The sequence below is a fragment of the Diceros bicornis genome, chromosome 10 (assembly GCF_020826845.1).
Source record: "Diceros bicornis minor isolate mBicDic1 chromosome 10, mDicBic1.mat.cur, whole genome shotgun sequence".
In the NCBI taxonomy this organism is placed as follows: Eukaryota; Metazoa; Chordata; class Mammalia; order Perissodactyla; family Rhinocerotidae; genus Diceros; species Diceros bicornis.
The window spans coordinates 58,326,005-58,349,173 of record NC_080749.1 but is presented as its reverse complement, the minus strand read 5'-3'; the positions used below and the strand labels follow the sequence as shown (position 1 = coordinate 58,349,173).

At 38.3% G+C, this 23,169-nt stretch overlaps 1 protein-coding gene across 1 annotated transcript in view; it reads left to right on the top strand.

Annotated features, from left to right (window-relative positions):
* The window catches only part of LOC131410855 (dual 3',5'-cyclic-AMP and -GMP phosphodiesterase 11A), a 247,374-nt gene that overhangs the window by 51,240 nt on the left and 172,965 nt on the right, over positions 1-23,169 (top strand). The window contains exons 4-5 of the mRNA XM_058549318.1: positions 5,883-6,015; positions 21,829-21,904. Of these exons, the coding sequence (XP_058405301.1) occupies positions 5,883-6,015; positions 21,829-21,904 (209 nt within the window). The remainder of the gene's footprint in view (positions 1-5,882; positions 6,016-21,828; positions 21,905-23,169) is intronic.

The following is a 23,169-nucleotide window of genomic DNA, read 5'->3' as shown; positions in this document are numbered from 1 at the left end:
TTTTTTTTCTTTAAGTTAGAATTTTTTGGAACATCCCCACAGCAAGGTCAAAATAGTGTTATGACTTGAATGTGAAACGCTGTTAAATATGGACAATAAGTTGATTTGTTTAAAAAAAAACTTTGGGAAACATTTGAATGGTTTCTCAACCAACCTTTAGTTTTCAACAACAAATGAATGTTGTCAAGAATTCTAAGCCCTTTATCTTCTCTCTATTATGCATTGTTGTGCGTTGTGTCTTGCCAACATACACACATACCCAGCTCTCCTGCCAGACATCCGCTTGCATGAGATGATTCATAAGAGTCTTTTTCTTTTTGCTGAAAGAAAGAGTTGACACACAGGAGCCCATCTGTACGTGGATGGTCAGCCCAGCCCTATCCTCTGCCTGTACAAAGAGGGGTATGAGCAGATGCTAAAGGGGTTGTTTAATGAGGAAACTTGTGACGATGTAGACACAAGTAATATGGCATTAGGACCTAGGGACCAAAATACTAGGCAGAGCTTGGGAGAGAGTATTCTTCCCATATTCCATGAAGCTTTGGTCCTCTGGGAGCCAGTGTCCAGCCTCCTTCCAAGCAGTGAGCTTGACGAGGGGTGGGGAGAGGACTTGGAGGTATCTGTGATTTTGCAATTATGCACATGGCAGCTAAGATCCACTGAGCTGACATAATCTCATTTGTACTCACAAGCTGCAGAGTAATCAAATTATAGATGTGTTTCCAAACTGCAGAGATGCTCCTTATCTTGGTTCCAGCCCAAACTGAAAATCTTAGTGTTGGATGTTTTGGCCTTTGATATCTCTTGTGTGACTTTTTGGGCTCTAGGAAATTGGTTAATTCAACTTTAGATATTAATTCTAAAAACCTATAAAAAATTAAGATCCATTAAGAACTATCAATCCTGACTTTTGTTGGTGGGAAAAGGATCTGGAATAAAGGAGGTGGTCATCCCACCTTCATCCTGCTCAGGGCCCCCTGCTCAGTCCTGTTCTGGACTGGCTTTCATACTCAGGAGGACTATTAACCAGCAGGCGCACATCTAAGACTGGGATGGTGAGAATAAGGAAGGCAGGCCACAAGAAGAGTAGCTGAAGGAATTGGAGATAGGTTGGAAAAGAATGATTTTAGGTGGAAGACTATGGGGAACAAGTTAATTTATTGTCAAATATTTCAAGGGCTGTTAGGTAAATAGATTCATGCTCTGTGGCTACAAACCATAGGACTGGGAGCAAAGGATGATAGTGATTAGAAAGCATATTGAGCTGCTACAGAATGGAATGGAGTATTTTGCTAGGTAATGAGTTCTCTGTCACTGAAGGCATTCAATTTGATATTAGATGCCCATTTGTCAGATGTGTTAAAGAAGAGATTGAAGCAGGGCCATTGTCAGCCCATACAGGGTCTCTGTGAGAATTAGAAAAAGGTACTCTCTTTAGATGGATGCAGCTCCAAGGCAATGTGTGTAACTAGGCTAGATTTCAGCCCCTGTTCATCTCTTTTATAGGGCACCCCTCTGCAGGGCAAAACCTGCACAACTGTACGTGGCTGTGTCCATCATCTTACCATATTCTGTTCCAATAACAATCAATCAAAAGGGAGGTAACCACGCAGAATAAAAGGGCCCTCATAAATCAGAGGGAGTTGACCCACCTTAATGAAAGAACTGATCCTTTAAGCCAGATGTGTCCTTCAAGAAGCACAAATAATTTGGGCCCTTTCCTCTGTGATTAAATTCACAACACCACATTGCTGAAATGTACAAAGAGATTCTGTCACATGCAGAATTTACTTTTGACATTGTTAAAAAGTTAGTAATTTTAAAAAATGTTTACTATGGGCTTGATAATATGCCAAGGACTTGCATAAATTATTAGCTTATTCTGTACAATAACTGTCTAAGTAGTAATATTATACCCATTTTATAGATGAAGTGTAAATAACTTGCCTGAGATCACTTTGTAGGAAGTGTCAAAATAGGCATTTGAATCAGTTATGTCTGGCTCCAAAATCTATGGTCTTAATCATAAAACAAAATTACCTTTTTTTTTTTTTTTTTTAAGAAAAGAGGCAAGGGTTTGAAAGCTCTAACTCAGCGTCGTGATTCTGCATTACAGTAGAATAGTAGGATTTGGAAGATTAAACTGGTACAAAAGCCAGAATGTGATTCAAATACTAAGAGTGACAAATCGACCTTCCTGACTGTCTCTCTGGGCATTCTGTCACCCTGGGCCTTAATTTATGTACCTGTGCAACGTTAAACCGAAGAAACGGAGAGGTCGTTTTCAGAAAATCTGTTTGCACTATTGCTGCTATAGGTCAGTTCAAATCTCAGCTCCTCTCTGAGGCCTTAGCTAGATTACAGCCCCTGAAATGGTTTCTCTCTCCCTGGAATTCTTCTGCATTCATGATTTGTACAATTGACTTGGCAACTGGTCAATACAGCCATACGACAAATTTTTCCTTTGAAATTTGAACTAGGCATTTAAACTGTGCATTGTTTAAATTTCAGTGTGTTTATTTGTCATCTCTCCAACTAGATGGCAAGCTCCATGAGGGCAGAGGCCATGGCTTATACTTTCTAGAAACCACCTCTACAGCGCCTGTGTACAGTGCCTTGCACATAGTCTATCCTCTTACATTGTTCAACAACCCTAGAGTGATTTCAGTATATACGCAGCCTGAACTAGACCAGATTCTAAGCATGTTTTAGATTTAGAATGAGTGTTTCTGGAGCCCCTGCTCAGTAAGTGTTTCCATCATCATCTTCGCTGGGAATTCTGTAAGGAGAGACCTAAAGCTCTGGATTATCAAACTCAATGTTTTTTCTTCCCCCCTCCTTGACTGCAGTCTCAGACTGAAGTGTTTATTATCCGCAGAATCTTCCTGAAACTCTCTATGAGGTTGACTGGCCGTCCCTTCTTTTCTTTAGCTGAGAACCTATGTTCTTGCTCTGCTTCTACCCACTGACTCCTTCCCAGAGAGGCAGCAGAATAATGACTAATTTGGGGCTTTGGAGTCACATTTTAGCTGAAAGTCCTATCTCCACTCGGGAAAGTTAATTAGCATCTCTGAGCCTCAGTTTTCTGAGCTGTAAAATGTAGAGAATCATACCCATCTCATAGAAGTTATGTGAGGACAAAACAAATTAGGTAAAGCATCTGGCTTGGCCCTTGGCCCACCATGGGTGATGATAAATTTGTTTTGTCTTTTTTCTTTCTTCTCTTTATCCTGTCCCCCTTTATTACTGTCTTTCTTCTCCTTCTTCCCCTAAATATGGATTTCCCTATATATTCTTTCTCTGAGTGATCTCATCCATTTTATTATCCTAAGATGATCTCAACTCTGTATTAGTATTTTCAGTGCTGAAGACTCGATATGAGTTCTGGTCCTGGATTTTCAACAATGGATAACGGGTTCCAGACTCACAGAATATCTATCTTTCCCCATCTCCCAACTCTTCAACACAACTCCCTTCTGCTAATAGTGCGAGGCACACAGGAACAAAATGTAAGCCACTGCTGTCTGCCCACGAAGGCCTGGGGAATCTTCTGCAGTTCCTCTTGAGGGGCCGGCATCCTCACCTCCGCCTGCGTAACTTCACTGGTCTACCAGGACCTCTCCCCACCTTCAGTCTCTCTTAGCCAGTTCTCCTTGCTCATTGTCCCTGGATTAAGCTTCCTAAAATCACAGCTCAACTCATGTCATTTCCCTGCTCAATACTCTTAATCAGCTCCCCATTGCCTATAACTAAGGTCTCAGCTCCTTGGTCAAAGTCTTCGTCTTTACACCCTGCCCCCTTTTCAGTTTTATTCCCCACAGTGTGTATCCTGTGCTCCCATCAGTGGGGATTACTCCATGTTCCAAGAACACACCCTTGTACTCTGTTTCGTTTGTGTCTTTTGCTCCTGCTGTTCCGTCTTCCATCAGTGCTTTCCTCCTCACCCCTCCAGTCTCTCCTTGCTGAACTCTTGCCCATCCTAAAAGATCTAGCTTAAATATTTTTGACACTTGTTAATAAAACTGATTCCTTCCTTAGTCCCTCCCTGCCTGCCCCTCTCCCAAATGTTTCTTTCTCAGGTTCCTGCCCAGACTCATCCCCAGGGTCCCCCTGCAGCTCTTCCTCCCACCACACACTAGGTCGGCACATTCCACACTATTTTATCACAGAACTTAAGAAAAATTGTAGCGTGGAATAAAGTACACCGACAGCACAAAAGGAATTGACAGATCAATTAATCCCTGAAGAAATGGTCAGCATTCAGTCACACCCTTTTATAAACTTAGAGATGACTTCATTAAGTTGGACCCTCATATCAGGTGCATTATCATGGTTCTTCCTATATTTTGCCTTCATTGCAGCACAACATAAAGTTTCACTTCTCACAGGTACAATATAGCAAAGAGAAAATAAAACGTGGACTTTGTTGATGTTCCTTTGTTTTAGAAAATAAAGGCTTCATCGTACCTTTGAAGTCTTCAGTCTTTTTCCTTTGATTTAGGCACCGTATGAGAACTACAAGCCTCAGCTTTTTATTAAAACTTCCATTTTTCAGCCAGAGATCCATAGAGAATAAGTTTATGTATTAGTAATGTTTAATAAACAATAAGGGATGAATAACGTCATAAATATATGTTGAGCTTATTAGACACAAACCAGCAATCATTACAGATGAAATATATTAATGATGGCAAATAATGCCTATGCTTCCCACTCAGTCATGCATCTGGTGGCCTCTCCATGCCAGTTCTTAGCATTCTCAGTATGGCACAAATTCCATACAGGCATATTATTGCCTAATAACAATGACTATGTACAGTGTTTAGTGTTTTTCTTACATATAATGCAATTTAGATTAGAAAGTCGATAGAGTTATTATTCTTCTTGCTGTAGTATACTCTTTAACATCTCATGGAACCCAGGGTTCCACGGAATGTAGTTTGGAAGATATTACCCTAGTATACTTGTATTCATTCACGTAATTTCGGTTATTACCTGTCAAGCCACAAATCTAACATCCTCCATGAAAATTTTCCTTGATAATGCTAATTTGAACATTACTCAATTTTGCATTTGTGCAGTGCTCAATGTGTACCTGGGGAAGAAAAGATGGAAGGGAGGGAAGGAGTGGGGAATCTTACTAATACTTATAGCATTTCTATAAATTTGATGTTTGTAGTGAAAATGATACAGGAGAAAGTTCACAAAATCATTTAGCATAAAATTCCCTGTTCAAATTGAATATGGATATAATTTAAATTATTAATGTTAGGGGTCAGTAGAGTTAAAACGGTCTTTCCAGTGAGATTTTGCAAGTTGGAATTGTGTTTTTGTCAAGAAACATACTCTGAGACTGCAAAAATTGTTACGTAATTACTAAGATTACCTGTAGTCTAGATGTACTCTTTTGCTACATTTAAAATTTTGTAAATTCTCAATTTATTTCCTGATTTTTCCCCACTCTTGGATTTAATCTTTCCTGGTACCAAACATCTAGTCTACTCACTTAAGGCGGGTGGGTGGGGGATGTCAGTGGAATTTATTATGCTTCTGTGTCGGCCTCCTATCGTCAATTTTGGTCATTACCTGATTTTCTACTTTATGTCTGCCTGCTTTGGGGCCTAAATACAACCTAGAGTTGCTCTCTGGATCATAGAGAACCTATCATTTCTACCTATGGATTTGATTATTTGACATTATAGCAGGTAAGTCTTTTTGAAGTAGCTACTGATAATTACCTCGCCATTATTTTGTAAATAAAGTCACTTATCCTTTCTTAGTGAGGATAGACAATCTTGCTATGAGTGTAGTTTTACAGGGTTTGCTTTCAAGCCAACTTATGTTTCTCTTTTTTCTTACTTCCTGCCATGGTGTTCTGATAGCTTCAAAGAAAGCATGGAGAAATCATCATACTCTGACTGGCTAATAAATAACAGCATTGCCGAGCTAGTGGCTTCTACTGGCCTTCCAGTGAACATCAGTGATGCCTACCAGGATCCTCGCTTTGATGCTGAGGTAAGAGGAGTCCTCTGGTTGCAGTCCTATGGTTCAATTGTCACACTATTGATGGCTTGCTGGTTGAAGCAAAAAAGGGACATCATACAGATTGACAATGACCCTTAAGTTTACTGGCAATTCTTTTGCATCTTTCCCCTGTGATCTGATTTTTAGCATTGCCTACTGTTGACAGGAAAACTTCCTATCTCTACTCTGATTTGTGGCAAAATGGCTATTTATTATGTATTAGTCTGAGGCTTTTTTATGATTGGGTACACTTTATATTAAATGTACCCATATACATGTACTCATGTATTAAATGTACCCATGTACATTTTATATTAAACTTATTTTATATTTATCATTTATATTAAACCATGAAATATTTAATAATAAAAATGTGTATATAACATGGTTATTTCCCTTATAGAAGTTAGAACAACTACTATATTTTTAAAAATTGCTCCCAAGAAACAGTAAATTGGTTGGTATTATTGTTTAACGTTAGTAATATAGGCACATTGTGCTGATACGCAGAATATATTAAAACAATATAGATTCTGACTTGCAGTAGTTAAAATTCTAAGGTAGTATAGAATATCATCCAGATAAATTCACATGAACTTATCAAAGTTCTGTATGTGTGTGTGTTCAATACATTACAAGTGTCCTATTCTAGATTGCCAGGCTATGATCTGAAGAGTACAGGAGTTTGAGGGGAAGAAGGGTGAGGAGACGTGTGTTCAGGGAAAGCTGAGAAAGCAGGGCGGGCTGGGGAACTGAGGTGAGTTAACGAGGCTGGAGAGGGACACAGGGGACGGTTCGCTGAAAGACTTTGAAAGCCGTGTTAAGAGATTTGAGCATTTATCGTGGGCCATGGAGAACCGGTAGCTGAGTTTTAAATGGGGGAGAAGCAGGAGTTGTATTTTAGAAAGATCACACTGGCTACAGAGCAGAAGATAGATTAGTAACCAGAACGGAACATCTAATCTGTGCAACACTAAGAGGTAGGCGTCATCATCCCCATTTTACAAAAATTGAGGGTTGGTCTTTGACTCTGGAGACAGACAAGGATTGTCTCAGACTCCCAGCCCTTACTCTTAATCCTGCCCTGTACCATCTCCAGTGTCTGGAGTGGGACACAACGATGGTGGGGAGGCTGGAATCTAAGTCTAATTTAGAACTTCAGTCGGATCATCTTTGCAAATCTCTGCAGGGAAATTTTAAATTCCCCAAACTCACCACTTCTCTGTAGCTGCCTGGAACTCTCTTCCCCCAGGCTACGTCCTCTGTGTATTTTCTCTTCATTCTTGAGTGTCTGGCTGAGTTGCTCCTACCCTGGAAATACTTTCCTGAACTCCCAGTCTGGCTGGGGCATCTCTCCAGCATGTTACCTTAGCTATCTCAGTGCTGACCACCTGCTAGCTCTCCTCAGTTCTGATACGTGACTTCTGAACTTTGAGTTACCTTCCTTGGGAAAGTACACAGTCCAAAGTTTCTTTAGTTCTTCTCCAGTAAGGAAGAACACCACAACCTTGGTTCTGTGACTGGCAGAGTGGAAATGATTTATGGATGTCAATATTTATATACATTAGCATTGCAAGCAGGTTAGGACTGATTTTATGAAGTTTTGCCTTTTGCTATGTTTCTTTTCTCCTTGATTTTAGAGAGAGAATACTGAACAACAGATTTCTATACCCACAATTTTATGAAGACATGCTCTCAGTATTCTATTATTAACATCAATAATAGCTGAACAAACTGAAAGACTTGCTATGCAGAAAAATCATTAATTGCTAATTCATTGTTACACAGTCAGCATGTTAGATTAGATGTTGAGGGATAGTGATTGATTCCTACCACAAATTATAGCACTAAATTTGGTATGGATCGCTGTTATTCTGCTCTTAGCTTTGGACCATGAAGTCAAATTCTGGGGAAGCAAAAAGAATCAACAAATTACACCATTTTTAAAAGTTGGTTCACAAGACATATATAAAGGTATAACAAACATGATACAGTGAATACCCACCACCCAGTTTAAGAAAAAGAATGTGATCATGACTTTTGAATCCTTATATTGATGTTCTCTAATCCCATCTCGTTTATTTCCACCACAGAGGTAACCACTATCATAATTTGAACTTAACATTCTTTTGCTTCTCTATATAGTTTCATCACATATGTTTGAATCTCTGCCCAATATATTGTTATATTTTGCATATCTCTGAACTTTATATAAATTGAATTATACTGTATATATTCTTCTGTGGCTTGCTTTTTCTTTCAACGTATGTTCTTGAGTCACATGAATTTATAATTCATTCATTTATTTTCACTGCTGCAAAGTATTCCATTGTATGAATAAACCTCACTTTATTTACCCACTGTAGTGTTGATGGGCATTTGGATTCAGAGTTTTGCTGTTACATACATAACTGCCAAGGACATTCTAGTCCATGTCTCTAAGTGCACACGTGCAAGAGTTTTTGTAGCATCTATACCTAGGAGAATGACATGCTGGGTCATAGGCTGCAGGCCTCTTCACCTTTATCAGGGAATGAAAAATTCTTATCCAATCATTGCTCTTTGTTTCTTATGAAAATTAACATCTCAAGAATACTTCTTGCTAATACAATATAGTGAGCTTGAATATACTGTATCCTTATGTCTACAGGCAGGCTCTTACCACATCTCTTCCTGATTAGTGATACAGCCATTTTACATTTTTCTTCACACTTACAGTCCATGCCAGTAAGGCAGCCTGCCCCACTGATCTATAAAAAAGAAGAATATGGACTCTCTAGCAAAAATGCAACAGTTATTTCTGCGGGATTTGGCATAAAAAATTTCATGCCCTTATCTGGTAGTTAGAAGCAATGATGTCTGCAGACTGTAAACTGTGGAAAGTTAAGCAGTGACTATTTATGAAATCACTTTCTCCCCTATGATAAAATAAAGCGTGTACCTAGACCATCATTCCTTCTTGGCCTTCCACCTAAAATGCTTTCAGTCTGCCACAGCTAATGCCAGATTTTAAATGCAAATCTGAAGATGTATTATACCATGATTTTTACATGTTCTCTTTGCATGGTACCGGAATTTAAACTTACTTTACATTTCCCTTCTCATGCTGGGGGAGGGGAAATTGGAAAGGAATTAACCAATGCGGATGGAGGTGAGAGAGAGAGCTCTGCCTACCTACAGGCATTTAGTAGATATGTCCTACAATTGTGTGTGTATGTTGTGTTGTGTGTGTGTGTGTGTGTGTGTGTGGGATGTATCACACAGGAAAAGCAAAATTATTTATCTGTTTAGGCTTCCTCCCTTCTCAAGTATATTTTGCCTCAGTGACAGGTGTCAGCTGTTTATGTTAATAATGAATGAAACAGCGCTCCCACAAGAGGCTAAGAGGCTTGAACCGTCTTCCTGCAAAGGCTGATGTAAGATGGTGTAGATCATAAGATAAAGACAGCCATTTCAGATAATATTTTTCATGAATGTATTAAGTATTTTCCTCAAGATAAAAAAGTACCATGACAAAATGGAATTGCTTCATCCTTTTACTAAAACTAATTCTAGAATCATCCTAGAGACGAGGGCACCTTTTAGAACTGTGTTGTCTTCCCGCAAAGGTTTGAGCCCTCTCTTCTTGAGTCTGGCACGTGGGTTCATAATTTTTCCCAGTAGTCATAACTGAGTAGTTATTTATCAGTGGTAGTATATAAGGAAACAATTTTTTAAAAACTGGGATTAATGAATTATCTCCAATAGTTATCTCCACTGGGAAAATTGCTCGCTTTTTTGTTCTGTACACTCACTGACTTCCTTGAATAGTTTGAGGCTGGTTAGCAAGAGTGTTAATTTGCATGGAGATAGCATGGGGAATCCTTTTCAAAGCATTTCCTATTTTTCCTACAGATTTTCTCAACATAAGTCTACATAATGGTTGTAAATTTGACAGAAACACAATTATGCTAAACTCTAATATCTATCCTAAATTTCTCAATGGTTTAGTGGCTAATTCTGGCAACCTGAATTCTCTTTACTGAACATGAAGAAGGACCCCAATTCATCAGGCAATGTAGTGACCTGGGATAGAACACTGAAAAGTAATTGACCTTATTCTAGGGTTTCATACTATAGACACATCAACTTTCAGTAAATAGAAATATTAGAGATTTCTTTAATTTACAGGTGAGGAAACAGTGACTTGAAGAGCTGAAGTGACTTGCCTAAGGCCACACAGCTTCCTCAAGGCATGGTATGGAACAGACTCTGTACCTTCTGATTTCTAATTTAATTCTCTCTTTCTGAGTGGCCACTTGGGAGGACCAGCTGTGGAGGGGCTGCCTGGGCAATAGAGTCACCACTGTGTCTTTCCTCTCTCCACGCAGGCACATGAATTTTTGGCCAGCAGACCTACCTTTTTGTCCTGTCTGCTCCACTCACCAGCTGAGTATACTACTTACATATGTATTATAACATGTAAAATTCTATATAAATATTTTGTATACCGTGCAATCCTGTATAAATATCAGGTGAAGATATTAATCTGATTGAGGACTAGTTTTTTTAGTTCCAGGGACAGGGGGTGGGTGCTAGATTCAGGTCCTTTTCTCTAAATGAAGGGGCCTTTACACAGAGCTGCAGACCAACAGATCTTGATTATGGACACGCCAACTTCAATGTTGGCTTCCTCTAGAGTCACAGTCAGGAAAGAAGAGGAAAATCTCTAGCCAAAGAGGGGAGTTAAGGGTGATTGTTTGTTGACAATAAAGAAGGGAAGGTGGCAAGAATCTGATAATCTGTAGGTCTTCAAGAAAGCCAGGTCTTTCCTTTCTAGTCAGAGGAGGAACAATAACAGGTGTTAGCTGCAAAGGTGATGAAGGCTAGATGCATGTCCTGCGGTCTTGGGCTGCCCTGGGGAGATGATCACCATATCCTCCCCTATAGGGGCCAGCAATATGCAGACCTGGCTCTTTAGAAGAGCATCCAGACATCGAGGAGTGAGATTATCTAGGTGCATTAGGGATGATCAAATTTCAGGGGCTGGCTACACTGCCCAGGCCCAAGCAACCCACCAATCCTTAAAACATATAGCTAAAAGCCAGTTACACTGATATATTTCAAACATGGCTCTGCTGCCTACATTCAAATAACTGTATCAGTTAAGGTAGTAGATAAACTCCAAAATCTCTGTGGCTTAATACAATAGAAGTCTAGTTTTTGCTCATCTTAGGCCCAAACAGATATTCCTGATCAGTTGCAGTGGGTAGGGAGGTGTTCCCTACTCCATGAATGAAATTGTTCAGCAGCATTAGGAATGACTCGCCTCATGGACTATCTTGTGGATTCTTCAGATCTCTAACTGTGGATGCCCACCCCAATACATCCTCTCGTGTACATTGGTAGTTTCTTCTCCAGTTTGAACTAACATGGGAAGCTTGTCAGTTTGGGGATTCGTAATGCCAGTGGCTATTTTCTGCTAATAAGAGAGAATTTATTCTCTCATGCTTTGCTTTAGCTGTACAGTTAAAGTAGAAACTAGATTTCCAATTTCTGTGTCTTTGCTGCCTTGTAACAACTTCTGGGAAGTCCTCAGAAACTCTGCCCGAAGACATGCGGCAAGAGAATGATCCTTATTTTGAAATCTCCCTTTTGAAACTGTTGGTCTTCCTTTTGATAGAAGCTACAAAGGGATGTCTTTAAAGTGATGTAAACCTCATCCCGGGTGCTGTCAGGCACTTGCTGCGAGGGCTATGGGGCAAGTAATCATAGTTGTCCACCTGCTGGGTGTTCTCGTTGTGATTGTGTTAAATATTTAATGGAGTTCCCTCCTTGTGGTGAACAGAGCAACTTAGCAGGCGAGCCACAGCGATTACTCGCCTTCTGTCTGCCTGTTCGAGTTGACTCTTAGAAGTGGTGCCTGCTGGGCCTGATAGCATGCATGGTTTTAAGGCCAAACTCCTTGGTTTATGGGTGGAAAATTATGAGAATTGTTATATAAGATAGACACAGAGCCAGAACTAAATTTCTGAGCTTTAAATTCTGCAACCTTATGAAGATCACTATATGTTTATTCTGTTACAAGACTCTGTAATCCTTGAAAAGGATGGAAGATGGAAAAGATCTACTAAACATAACTGATTATATTTATTTATAGAGGCTCAAGAAACACTCATGTTCATGGGCCATCATGTTAGTGGGTTTTGTAGTTTTGTCGGTCATTTGCTCCTTGGGAAGGGGGTGTCCGTGCGTGGCTCCTGAAGGCGTTGACAGGAATACCATGAACATTAAGTTCCTATTGCTATATAACAAATCACCACAAATTCAGCAGCTTGAGACAAACACCCATTTGTTATCTCACAGCTTCTGCACGTCAGAAGTCTGGGTGTGGCGTAGCTGGCTTCTCTGCTCAGGGCCTCACAAGGCTGAAATCTACGTGTTGGACAGGTGGCATTCTCATTTGGATCTTGGCATTCTTTTCAAAGCTCATTCAAGTTATTGGTAGAATTGAGTTTCTTGTAGTGTAGACTGAGGCTCCCATTTTCTTACTGGCTACTGACCAAAGGTCTCTCTCAGCTCCTAGAGATTGCCCTCTAGTACTAGCTATATGGCCCTCTCACAACATGGCAGCTTCCTCTTCAAAGCCAACAGGAGAATCTCATTTCAGCTGGCTATGACAGAGGCTTACATAATGTCAGGAGTGGCTGACATAATCACAGGAGTGGCTATCCCATCACCTTTGCCATATAACGTAACCTAATCAAGGAAGTGCCCATCCGATCATATTTACAGGTCCTGCCCACACTCAAGGGGAGGGGATTATACCAGGCTTGTACAAAGTAGAGGGTGGGCAGATGGAAATCTTAGAGACCATCTTTAGAATTCTGGCTACCACACTATAATAAAAACTAAAATTGAATCCACACAAAATATCTCTATCCCATGAGACAATCTTTCTGTTCTGTTCTTTCTGTTCTGATCTGGAAACATGTTCACAAGAAAACAAGCAAGCCACAGAGAAATATGTTTAGAATAATGTATAAAAGTATGTATAGAATAATATATGTGGATGTACACACATATATATACACATATTTTTCTGATAGACACCGCAAACTTAACATGTCCAAAACAGAGCTCACAATCTTTTTTTCTCCCCAGCCTGCCCCTCTCTCTATTTTCCTATCTCTGTTAGGGCAACTCAGTCCTTTCTGATGCTTATGCCAAAAATTTTATAGGCATGATTCTCTCATGTTGCACATCTAACTCATCAGGACGTCCAGTTGTCTCTACTTGCAAAATTTATCCAGAATCTGACCACTTCTCACCACTCAACTGCTACCACCCAGGTCCACACCAGCATCATCTCTGGACTATTTCATGGCCGTAGCCTCTTAATCTATCTTTCTGCTTTCACTCTTCCCCTCTACACTCTGTTCTCAATATAAGAGCCGGAGGCTTTTAAATTTTAAGTTATATCATATCACAACTCTGCTCACAAACTCTTCAAAAGTCTCCTAATTTCACTAGAGTAAAAGCCAAATTCACAATTCTTTCAGAGGCTTACAATGCCCTACACAATCTGGCACCTTGTTATCTACCCTCAGCCTTCACTCATACTTCTCCAGCCACATTGGTCTCCTTGTTATTCCTAGACCATGCCACTCACACACCTACCTCAGGGCCTTTGTGCTGGCTACTCCCTCAGCTGAAATACTCTTAACTCAATATGTGCGTGGCTCAAATCCTCACCTCTTTAAAGTCATTATTCAAATGTTACCTGTTAGAAAAGCCTGGCACCTTAGTATTCCTAATTCCTTTTATCCTGGTCTATTTTTTCTCCATAATTCCTAACACCTTCTAACATATAATTTATTTATGTCTTTTTTGTATTGTTTACCTTCTGTCTTCTGTCACTAGAATGTAAGCTCAATGAAGGTGAGGATTTTGTCGGTTTTGTTCACTGATGTATCCCCAACAACTAAAACAACGTTTAGTACATAACAGGAATTATTGTTGAATATTGTTCAGTATTGTTGAGTATACTGTCTATGTTATTTATGCATATATTATATATTGTTGAATATATTATAAATTGATGTATTAACATATTATGTATTTGTAGGAAAAAGATCAGGAAGAGCTTATACCAAACTGTTAGTGGTTGCCATCTCTAGAGATGGCAAGATTAGAGCTTTGGATTTTATTTTTACTTAAAAATTTCACAAGTGTTTATATGATTTTTATAATCAGGCAAAGTTATAAAAGTATTTTAAAGTTTTAGACCCTTTATATCTTATGTGAAATTATATTTTACTGGGCTATTGTGAGCCCTCCAAAAGCTATATACTGTTACTCAAACCAGATTTGAAATAATGCAGGATCTAAGTAAGTTAACTTGCCTTGCTGTGTCTCTGGGGAATTCAGATGGATTATTTTCTGTTGCCCTTGCCAGCATGGAGCATTGCTTGGCTTTTAGTCTAACTAAGATCTTTGTGTGAGACTGTCCCAACAGCATGTACATAAACTGCATTTGCAGATGACCTGCTGTTGGATCAGGTGGCTTCTTGGAGTGCATACTCTATTTACAATTACCTTCCACGGAACAGTTATTCTGGCCTTGCTTTTAGTTGGCATTGTGCTTATGAATTCAACACCCAATAATTACTTGCACTCTAGTACATCATCTGTGAAGCTTTCTGCCCTTCTTTTCATGCTAGATTCAAAAGAACACCTTAAAACAAATACACTAATGCATGACAAGCCATTATTTGGTCAATATAAGGTATAATATTCTATTGCTTAATTTAATATTTCCTTCCATTTGTATAGTTATGGAGAGAATTTTCAGAGCCGTTACATGCAGCGTTTGTTTTCTGCCTGCAACAGGAATGAGCAATTGGACCCAACATTTAAATATGAAAGGTTCAGCAAGGGGAATGGCAGAAAATAACTAAAAAGTAGGGCAGGGCTTATGCACGGATGGTTTGGTAGTCTCTGTATTTGTTACAAATTCAGGAGTGGTGGGAAATCCATCAGCACCCAGATCTCCCCTTTCATGGGTGGTCGATGCCTGGAGTTACACATTTAAATCTAAGGTGTCATGATCCTAAGACTGTCACTCTTCAATCCCAAGCAGTTCTTCTATATGAAGTTCTTTCTCTGAGTTTTTTTTTGTTAAAACCTGTTATAGACAATTTAATAGTTCTTATCCTTGCAATGTAGCACTTAAGGATAATGGCACTCCAGGCTCTAAAATTCTTTGGCTTAGAGCATTAAAGCCCATTTCGCTTGTCAGATTTTCGTAGCAAAGCACTTCCGCGATCTGGGATGCTGAGAGCGAGCCTGGCAGGACAGTTCATTGTCTATTCTCTGTAACGCCTCTGGTCTATCAGTTATACTCCTTTTACAAAGGGAAATGTGCAAAATTGAAACCATTAAGAGATAGAGCTCTGTGGATCTGCTGAGATGCATTTGCTACTGGTAATCTCTCAGTTGCTGATACTTAGTGGAGGCCACTTTGAGATTCTTTCACAAGAGGAGGGTTTGATAGGAAAGATTGGATAGTGGATATAAGATTTCCAGGTGACCAGGAGGGCAAGGAAGGTTAGGAGGATTACTAAGACTTGAATAAGATATAGAATGGAGTAGCTGTGGGTAGTGAAGACAAATCGAGGTCCCATGGTTCTAAGAGTCGAACAGACTTTGCTGCATAAGTGGTGGAGACAATGCCTCAGTTCTCAGCCCAAAGGTCAGTTATTTTTTTGTGCTTTTATCACGAGTTTAAGAAATAATTTGTAGGCAGTGTTCAGGTAAGGTAGGCAAAAAGAACCTACCTCTCTATTGTTTCAGGGATACCAAGAGACTGACTCGGAACATCTCCCTGGGCTTGTCTTAGTACCGGAATTTTCACTGGTAGATTGGCATTTAGGGGATAAAGTATTGCTTTAGATTATTGTTAAAGTTGCACATATCTTTCTAGGGAGAGGAAACACATTGCACATTAATGAATAGTGTTACATCATCACCAATTCATTTAACATTACCTTTGACTGCCTTTGAGAGTCTGGAAAATATGACAAGTATGTTTTGATGGCTCCAAGAGATAAACCATCTTTAATTAGATCCATTAACTGGAAAGACCCAATGAGAACAGAGGCTAGGTATAAATTTTAAGCGGACAGATCTTTAACTGGAAAGAACTTGGCACTTCCAGATAATACATTTATTTTAACTGTAGCCTCCTAGAAAGGCTGCTTAGTCTCATGTGATCTAATATTTGGGACTCGATGTGAATTTTAAATTGAGAATTACTGAGCAGGGCCCCCGTGGAACAATGGAGTAGATATTTTGGGGCAGATATGCCTTTCAATATTAATACTATTTACATTTGTAAAATACCTTACAAATTTTGAAATCCTTTCACACTCATATTCTTGTGAAATAACTTGGAAAATAAGCAAAAGCACAAAGAAGAATAGATGAAAATCTTCTATAATGTCAAAATCTGGTGATAACCAATGCTAACATTTTGGCGTGCAGGAGGTAAATGCTGATGACAAAATTGAGGCATGGAGAGTTTTGGTGACTTGGTTGGGGTGGAGAAACTGATAGTTATTTTTGAGCTCTATTGACTGATACAATTTGAAGTCTTGGGTTATCTGATGAACAGAGATGATTCTTTCCTTCATACTTTATTATTCCCCTTTATCCCTGTTTGAGATTCCTTCTTCAGAGGTCTTGAGCTTCTATGATGAGCTTCATCTCCCTTCTCCTTCTCCTTCTCCTTCAGCCCCTGCAGAAGATGATATATGCTCCCGGGCCTTGCTGTTTCATACGATCATATAAACTAGCCCGGATTAGTTTTACTTTCCAGAAACAATAGCTATTGCCACAAAGAGACAACTAGGGGATTTCCTTACTGATCTTAAAATGGGAAAATTTACTCTCATCATACTCTACCATCTTTCCTTCTCCCTCCTCCCGTCTTGTTGGGCTCATCAAGCATGCTAATCATCATGACTCCTCTTCCCTATTCTCATAGCCAGTTAGTGCTAGCTTCACTACCTTCCCTCAGCCACAGTGGGAATGATTTAAAGACACTCTCCACATTCTCTATTGCCTCTCCTCTCCTCTTGTGCTCAGCCCATGCAAGACTCAAGTTCTGGATTGATGCAGCTCTGCTGTCTCTCAGTGTGGCCTTCCTCTCTTGCAGAACTAACCACTTGACTTCTGTTCCTGATCCCATCTCTTCTTCCCTTGACTATCTTTGCCTTCAGTTAGCCTTGTGTGTTACTAAACTCAATAACCCATTTTCAGGGCTTATCCTATTTGACCATTCTGTAAGATTTGACACAATTGTTCCCCTTTAGTTCTATTTAGAAAATAACTTTTTCCCTTGTGTACAAGTAATTCATTATCTAAGATTAAGAAAACAGAAACAATAATTTAAAAACTACCATAGGCAGAATTCTTTCACGATGTCTACATATAACAAATCATCATGTTGTGCACTTTAAATATGTTAGAATTTTGTCAATTGTACCTCAATAAGGCTGGGGGAGAAAAGGATCAGTGGTTGCCAGAGGTAAGCAAAGATGGAGGGATGAATAGGTGGAGCACAGGGGACTTTTAGAGCAGTGGAACTACTCTGTATGATACTATAATGGTAGATGCATGTCATTACACAGTTGTCAAAACTCATAGAACGTACAGCATCAAGAGTGAACCCTAATTTAAGCTATGGACTTTGGGTGATAATGATACGTCAGTGTGGGTTCATCACTTGTAACAAATGTGACACTCTGGGAGTGATGTTGATAGTAAGGGATGTGGATGTGCATGTGTTCAAGCAGGGCATATATGGGAACTCTCTGTACTTGCACTCATTTTGCTGTGAACTTAAAACTGTTCTAAAAATAAAGTCTATTTAAAAAGTAAAGAAACAAACAAAAACTCCCATAGGCAAATAATTCAAAGGGAGCCATTTTGGTTATAATTTTTCCAGGATTTTCTAATGTATATAATATGTGTTTGTACACCCGCAGACACCCACACTATTATCACTTAATATATTAAAATTTTCCATGTTAATAAGTATTCTTCTATAGCATGATTTTAATTAGATGGATAATATTCCATTGTATGGATGTGCAATTATTTACTTAACCAACTCCCTTCAGTTGAATATTCAGGTTATTTCTAATATATCATTATCATAAATAATGCTATGGTTCACGCCTTTATGTGTAAACTTTTGTGCATAGCAATGATAATTACCATAGGATAAATTCCTAGACATGAAATTGACAAGTCAAAGGGTATTTATACTGTTTAGACTCTGGATACACATCAATAAATCTATTTCCAGAAAGATTGTAGCAGTGTATTCACACGTTAGAAATGCTGTGAAGCCTTTAGGTTAAGAGTATGAGCTTTGGAGTTCTTTTTCCTCCCTGTCACTGACCCCACCTTCTTCTTCTTTCCCTAAATATTGTGTCCCCTCAGGTTCAATTTTTCGTTCTTTTTGTCTTTTTCTTGGACAAGTTCTGCTGTGGTGATTTTACCCACTCAGTTAACACCAGAGCCTGATGACTCCAGGATTAATATCTCCAGCTCCTCCTCCTCTCTTGTTGCCATCTCTCAATTGTAATGTGTGTGAACTGGAACTCGGTATCAGTTCCCTCAAACTTCCTGGGTCGCCCACCTCAAGGAACTCTCCACCCTCACTCAATGTTACCTCTGTGGGGATAGGAGAACACATACTTCCACCTCCCCAAAATAAAAAATTCTTCTGGAAAACTACAACAATTTTTGGTAAACAAAATTCTCTTTTATTTCACTGGCAGGTTTGTTTTTCTCACTACCAGCCTCTCAAGCTGTCTCTCTCCTTGTTTCCCTCACTCACTGCATGTTCCCTTTCTTCTTGCACTCTGACCTCCTCCCTCAGCTGCTTCAGATTTCCTACGAGAGGTTAGAGAGGGGCTACGGTTGTCCCAGAGTTGGCAGAGGCCATTGTGCCTACTGCTCAGGGCTGGTTCAGGACCACCGACAATTGTGTATGACCCTCAGCAGGACAAAACAGACCCAACCACTCTAGTGCTGCTCTGGCTAGCCCAAGGCTGTAGATTATACCTCCCAGACCGCTCTAAAATCAACCTCCTTCTCTTTGTGCTCTCTAGCATTGCTGTGATTCAGACTTTATCCTTAGGGAGAGGAGAAAACCACTTTGTTCTTTTGGAAGATAACTTTAATGGATGTGTTTGTTATTGTCTGGCTTCCTTGGAACTAGTCTCTCTACTTCAAAGGCAATTAATCTCTAAGTCTTATCGGATAAGGGAGGGTGTTAATAGTACCTACCTCATAGGGTTGTTTTGATAAGTATAAGAGGTAATGCATGGGAAAGTGCTGAACAAGGAGCCTGACATGGAGTGAACATCCAGTAAATGTTAGCTTATCATCGTGATTGTCACCATCATCTTTGAAGACCCACTTTTAAAGATCTAAAGCTGCTCCTGATTTCTCTAGACAGTCAGTTGCTGGCTTTTCTATAGTGTTTTGAACATTCTTTACTTGGACACTTATTTTTTATTAACTATTTCTATCTTTACTAGACTGTGAGCTCCTCAAGGGTAGTAACTGTTCGAATTCATTTTTATATCCTCAGCACTCAGCAATGTGTCTGGAGCATAGAAGGTGGTAAATGAATATATGTTGGAAGAGTGCACTGGATAAATGGTTTATTCATCAAAAACCAGTGTTTTTAGTTTGGTTTTGTTTTGAATCTGGAATTCTCAAAAATCAAATGATATAATTCACCCTATTAACAAACTAAAAAAGAAAAAAGATCATATGATCTAAAATCGCATGATTAAAAAGTATAGAATTGAAGAGTAAGATAATGTGATGATGTGCTTAGAAAACCCAAAGCACTACAGATAAAATATTAAAGCTAATAATTGAATTTAGCAAGATTGATGGATGCAAGTTCAATATACAAAAATCAATTATATTTCAATATATCAATTAAAAACATTAGAAAATTAAAAGTAACACCATTTACAATAACAGGAAATTTTAAAACATCAGGTACAAATATAACAAATTATGTATAAGATTTCTGCATAGAAAACTGTAAAACTTTGCTTAGAGAAATTTTAAGAAACTTAAATAGAGGGATGCTTATGGATTGAAAGACTCAGTTTTGTAAAGATGCCAGTTCTCTCCCAAATTGATCGATAGATTCAAAAGAATCCCAATAAAAATCTCAACAATGTGTGTGTGTGTGTAAACTTCAAGTTGATTCTAAAATTACTATGGACACACCAAGGGCCAAAAATAGTCAAGACAATCTTAAAGAAGAGGGACAAAGTTGGAGGATTTATACTACCAGATACCAAGACTTATTATAAGACTTTAGTATTTAAGGCAGTGTGGTATTGACATAAGGGTAGACACATAGATCAGTGAAGTAGAATAGAAAGTCCAGAAACAGCTCCACACATATGTGGATACTTGATTAATGTAAAAAGTGGAACTGCTGAGTGATGGGAGAGGTATTTTTTTTTTCCCCAAAAAGGGTCTGGGTCAATTGGATATCCACAAAAAGAAAAAAAAAAAAGAATCTTGACTCTCAGTTCACACTATACTTGAAAATCATTTTCAGTTGGATTGAAAATCTAAATGTAAAAGTTAAAACAATAAAGATCTAGAAAAAACAATAGGAGAATATCTTCATGAGCTAGGAGTAGGAAAAGATATTTTGAACAAGATAAAAAATGTACTAAAAAAAAGAAAGTAACATATTAGTATCAAGAGTAGAAGACATCTGGAAAATTAATTTCTCAGAGGAAAACCCAAAAAAAAAAAATCCAAATGTAAAATTTAGATGTGTAAATTAACTTCCAATTTCAAATTGTTAAGATATAGAGCTCTTAATTTCTACAATGAATGTTTAAAAATATAAAAACATTTTTTTATCTCAATAACCATGATCTGAAACCTTGATATCTTGTTTTTTCTCCTATAGTATTGGGATGACAGGTTGACCTTTCTCACTAGAAATCAAGGTCATATTAACCCACAGCACCCTTTCAGTCTTTAGTAGCTCCTATCTAACAGTTCAAATATGGAACATTGGTTTTAATATTAAGTGGAGCTTGTTATTGAATGATATTTGTTTGATGCTGATAACTATGTCTTCATATTTTAAATACGTCATTTCCTGTCAATACGTTAGGGTACAGAAAGAAGATCTTGGAACCTCTACATTTATCTTATCTTTTGCAACTTCAATTGTTTGTGTATGATTTTACAACATACATAATACATTAATAACATTAAAAATATAGAGTATTAAAAGCAAATATACGTATGGCAGCATTATAGGCTCCAACATTTTTACTAACAGATGTGCCCAATCAAAAAGAAATATTGACCACTGGTTTAATTAAAATCCTTTAAATACTCAGAGCAGAAACAGTTGCCAGAATTCTTGTTTGGTAGTGTGATTGTGATCAAGATAGTTTTACATCCAGCTCTCTGTGGCTGCAGAAATTGGGGGAGGTAGTGCTGGTGTGGGGTGTTTTGGTTGATTCATATTTGGTTAGGGCTTGATTTCCTTGGGATGTTCATTGTGATGTTTTAAAATTAAAAGAGAAAGGTGAGTGTATGCACTTAAAACTTATCCTAAGTTTAAAAATTAGATGATAATGTGTCTTTTTAAAAGTTATTTCAAAATATCTGTTATGAAGAGTGGTAAACTATAAGTCAGAAGTGGGTAGATAATATTTAATTTTAATTAACTACTTTCTTATATCCTAGGCTGACCAGATATCTGGTTTTCACATAAGATCTGTTCTCTGCGTCCCTATTTGGAATAGCAACCACCAAATAATTGGTAAGACATCACCTAAACAGGTCAACTTCTTTTATAGAGAAATATAAATTTACTTTAAAATGCATCCATATCTTTTTCATGTGTTCCCTCTTTATGTCCATGACTCATCAACCTATGTTTCTACTCTTGTATAATCTCAGAAGTGCAGACTCCTGATGAATCAACATTAATCAGAACAATGAACAGATATTTTTTCTTTTAAATAAGAACCAATAATTTTGAAGTTGGAGGGGATCTAAGAAATCAATCAACTAACAGAGCTCCTCTTACCTTGTGGAAATTGAGGCAGGGAGAGAGAGATAGAGAGAGAGAGAGAGCAAAAACTTGAATAAGGTCACAGAGTGAGTCAGAATTAAAACTCGGGCATTTGTAACTCCTAGTACAAATTTTTCCACTGCATCTATATGTTTGTATCTATGCTTTTACACATGGAGTAAAAGCAAAGGAAGAAGGAACATGCATTATTAGACATACACTAAACATACATCTTTCTGCCTGGATGGTTCTGAAATAGTTACACTTTCCCCAGAGTAAGGGAATTGTGGGCCAAAGCAGCTTCCAATTTTTCCCTCCCTCCCTGCTCCTTTCCCTCCCTTCAAAAACTCAGTCAGGAAAATATCAACCCTAAGAAAGAAGTCTAGGCAAGAAGAGGTCAGTGGTTAAAGTAAAGAAGTTGTGAAGGATGGAGGCGTTCATTAAAATTATTGAAACACAATGAAGATGTGTTTTTTTCCTAAGAGACATTAGGTAACTGATGCATTTGGTAACTAATGCATGTATTTGCCTCTCTTTGCTTTCCTCTAAGATTGCCTGTTAAACTCTAAGACACCGCTACTTACCAAAGGATTTAATATTCTGTAAATTTTGTCAACTTGAATTCTAACAGAAATTTTTTTCATCAGTTTGCTTAATTTGCAGAAAAACATTGGTACATTATTGAACATAAAGAATATTCTAGGATTTGGGAATTTGAGTCTCTAGTACAAAGCACTGAATTACATCATATATAGAGTTTTAAATATATCTGAGTTTAAAGAGAAGAGAATGTCCATAAGAAACATCATGTGTTATCTATCGACATCCAATGGCAGTCTCACATACAGTCCTACATTTCATTCCTAACGGTAAACATCTGCTATTCTTTCAAAATGAAGACTGTAGTTTTCTTGTTACATGCTAAAAGATTTGCATTTCATTATATATGTCTTCCAGCATATGATGACTTAACTCCCTGGTGGGAAACTAGGTGTTTTTAAAAATATAAT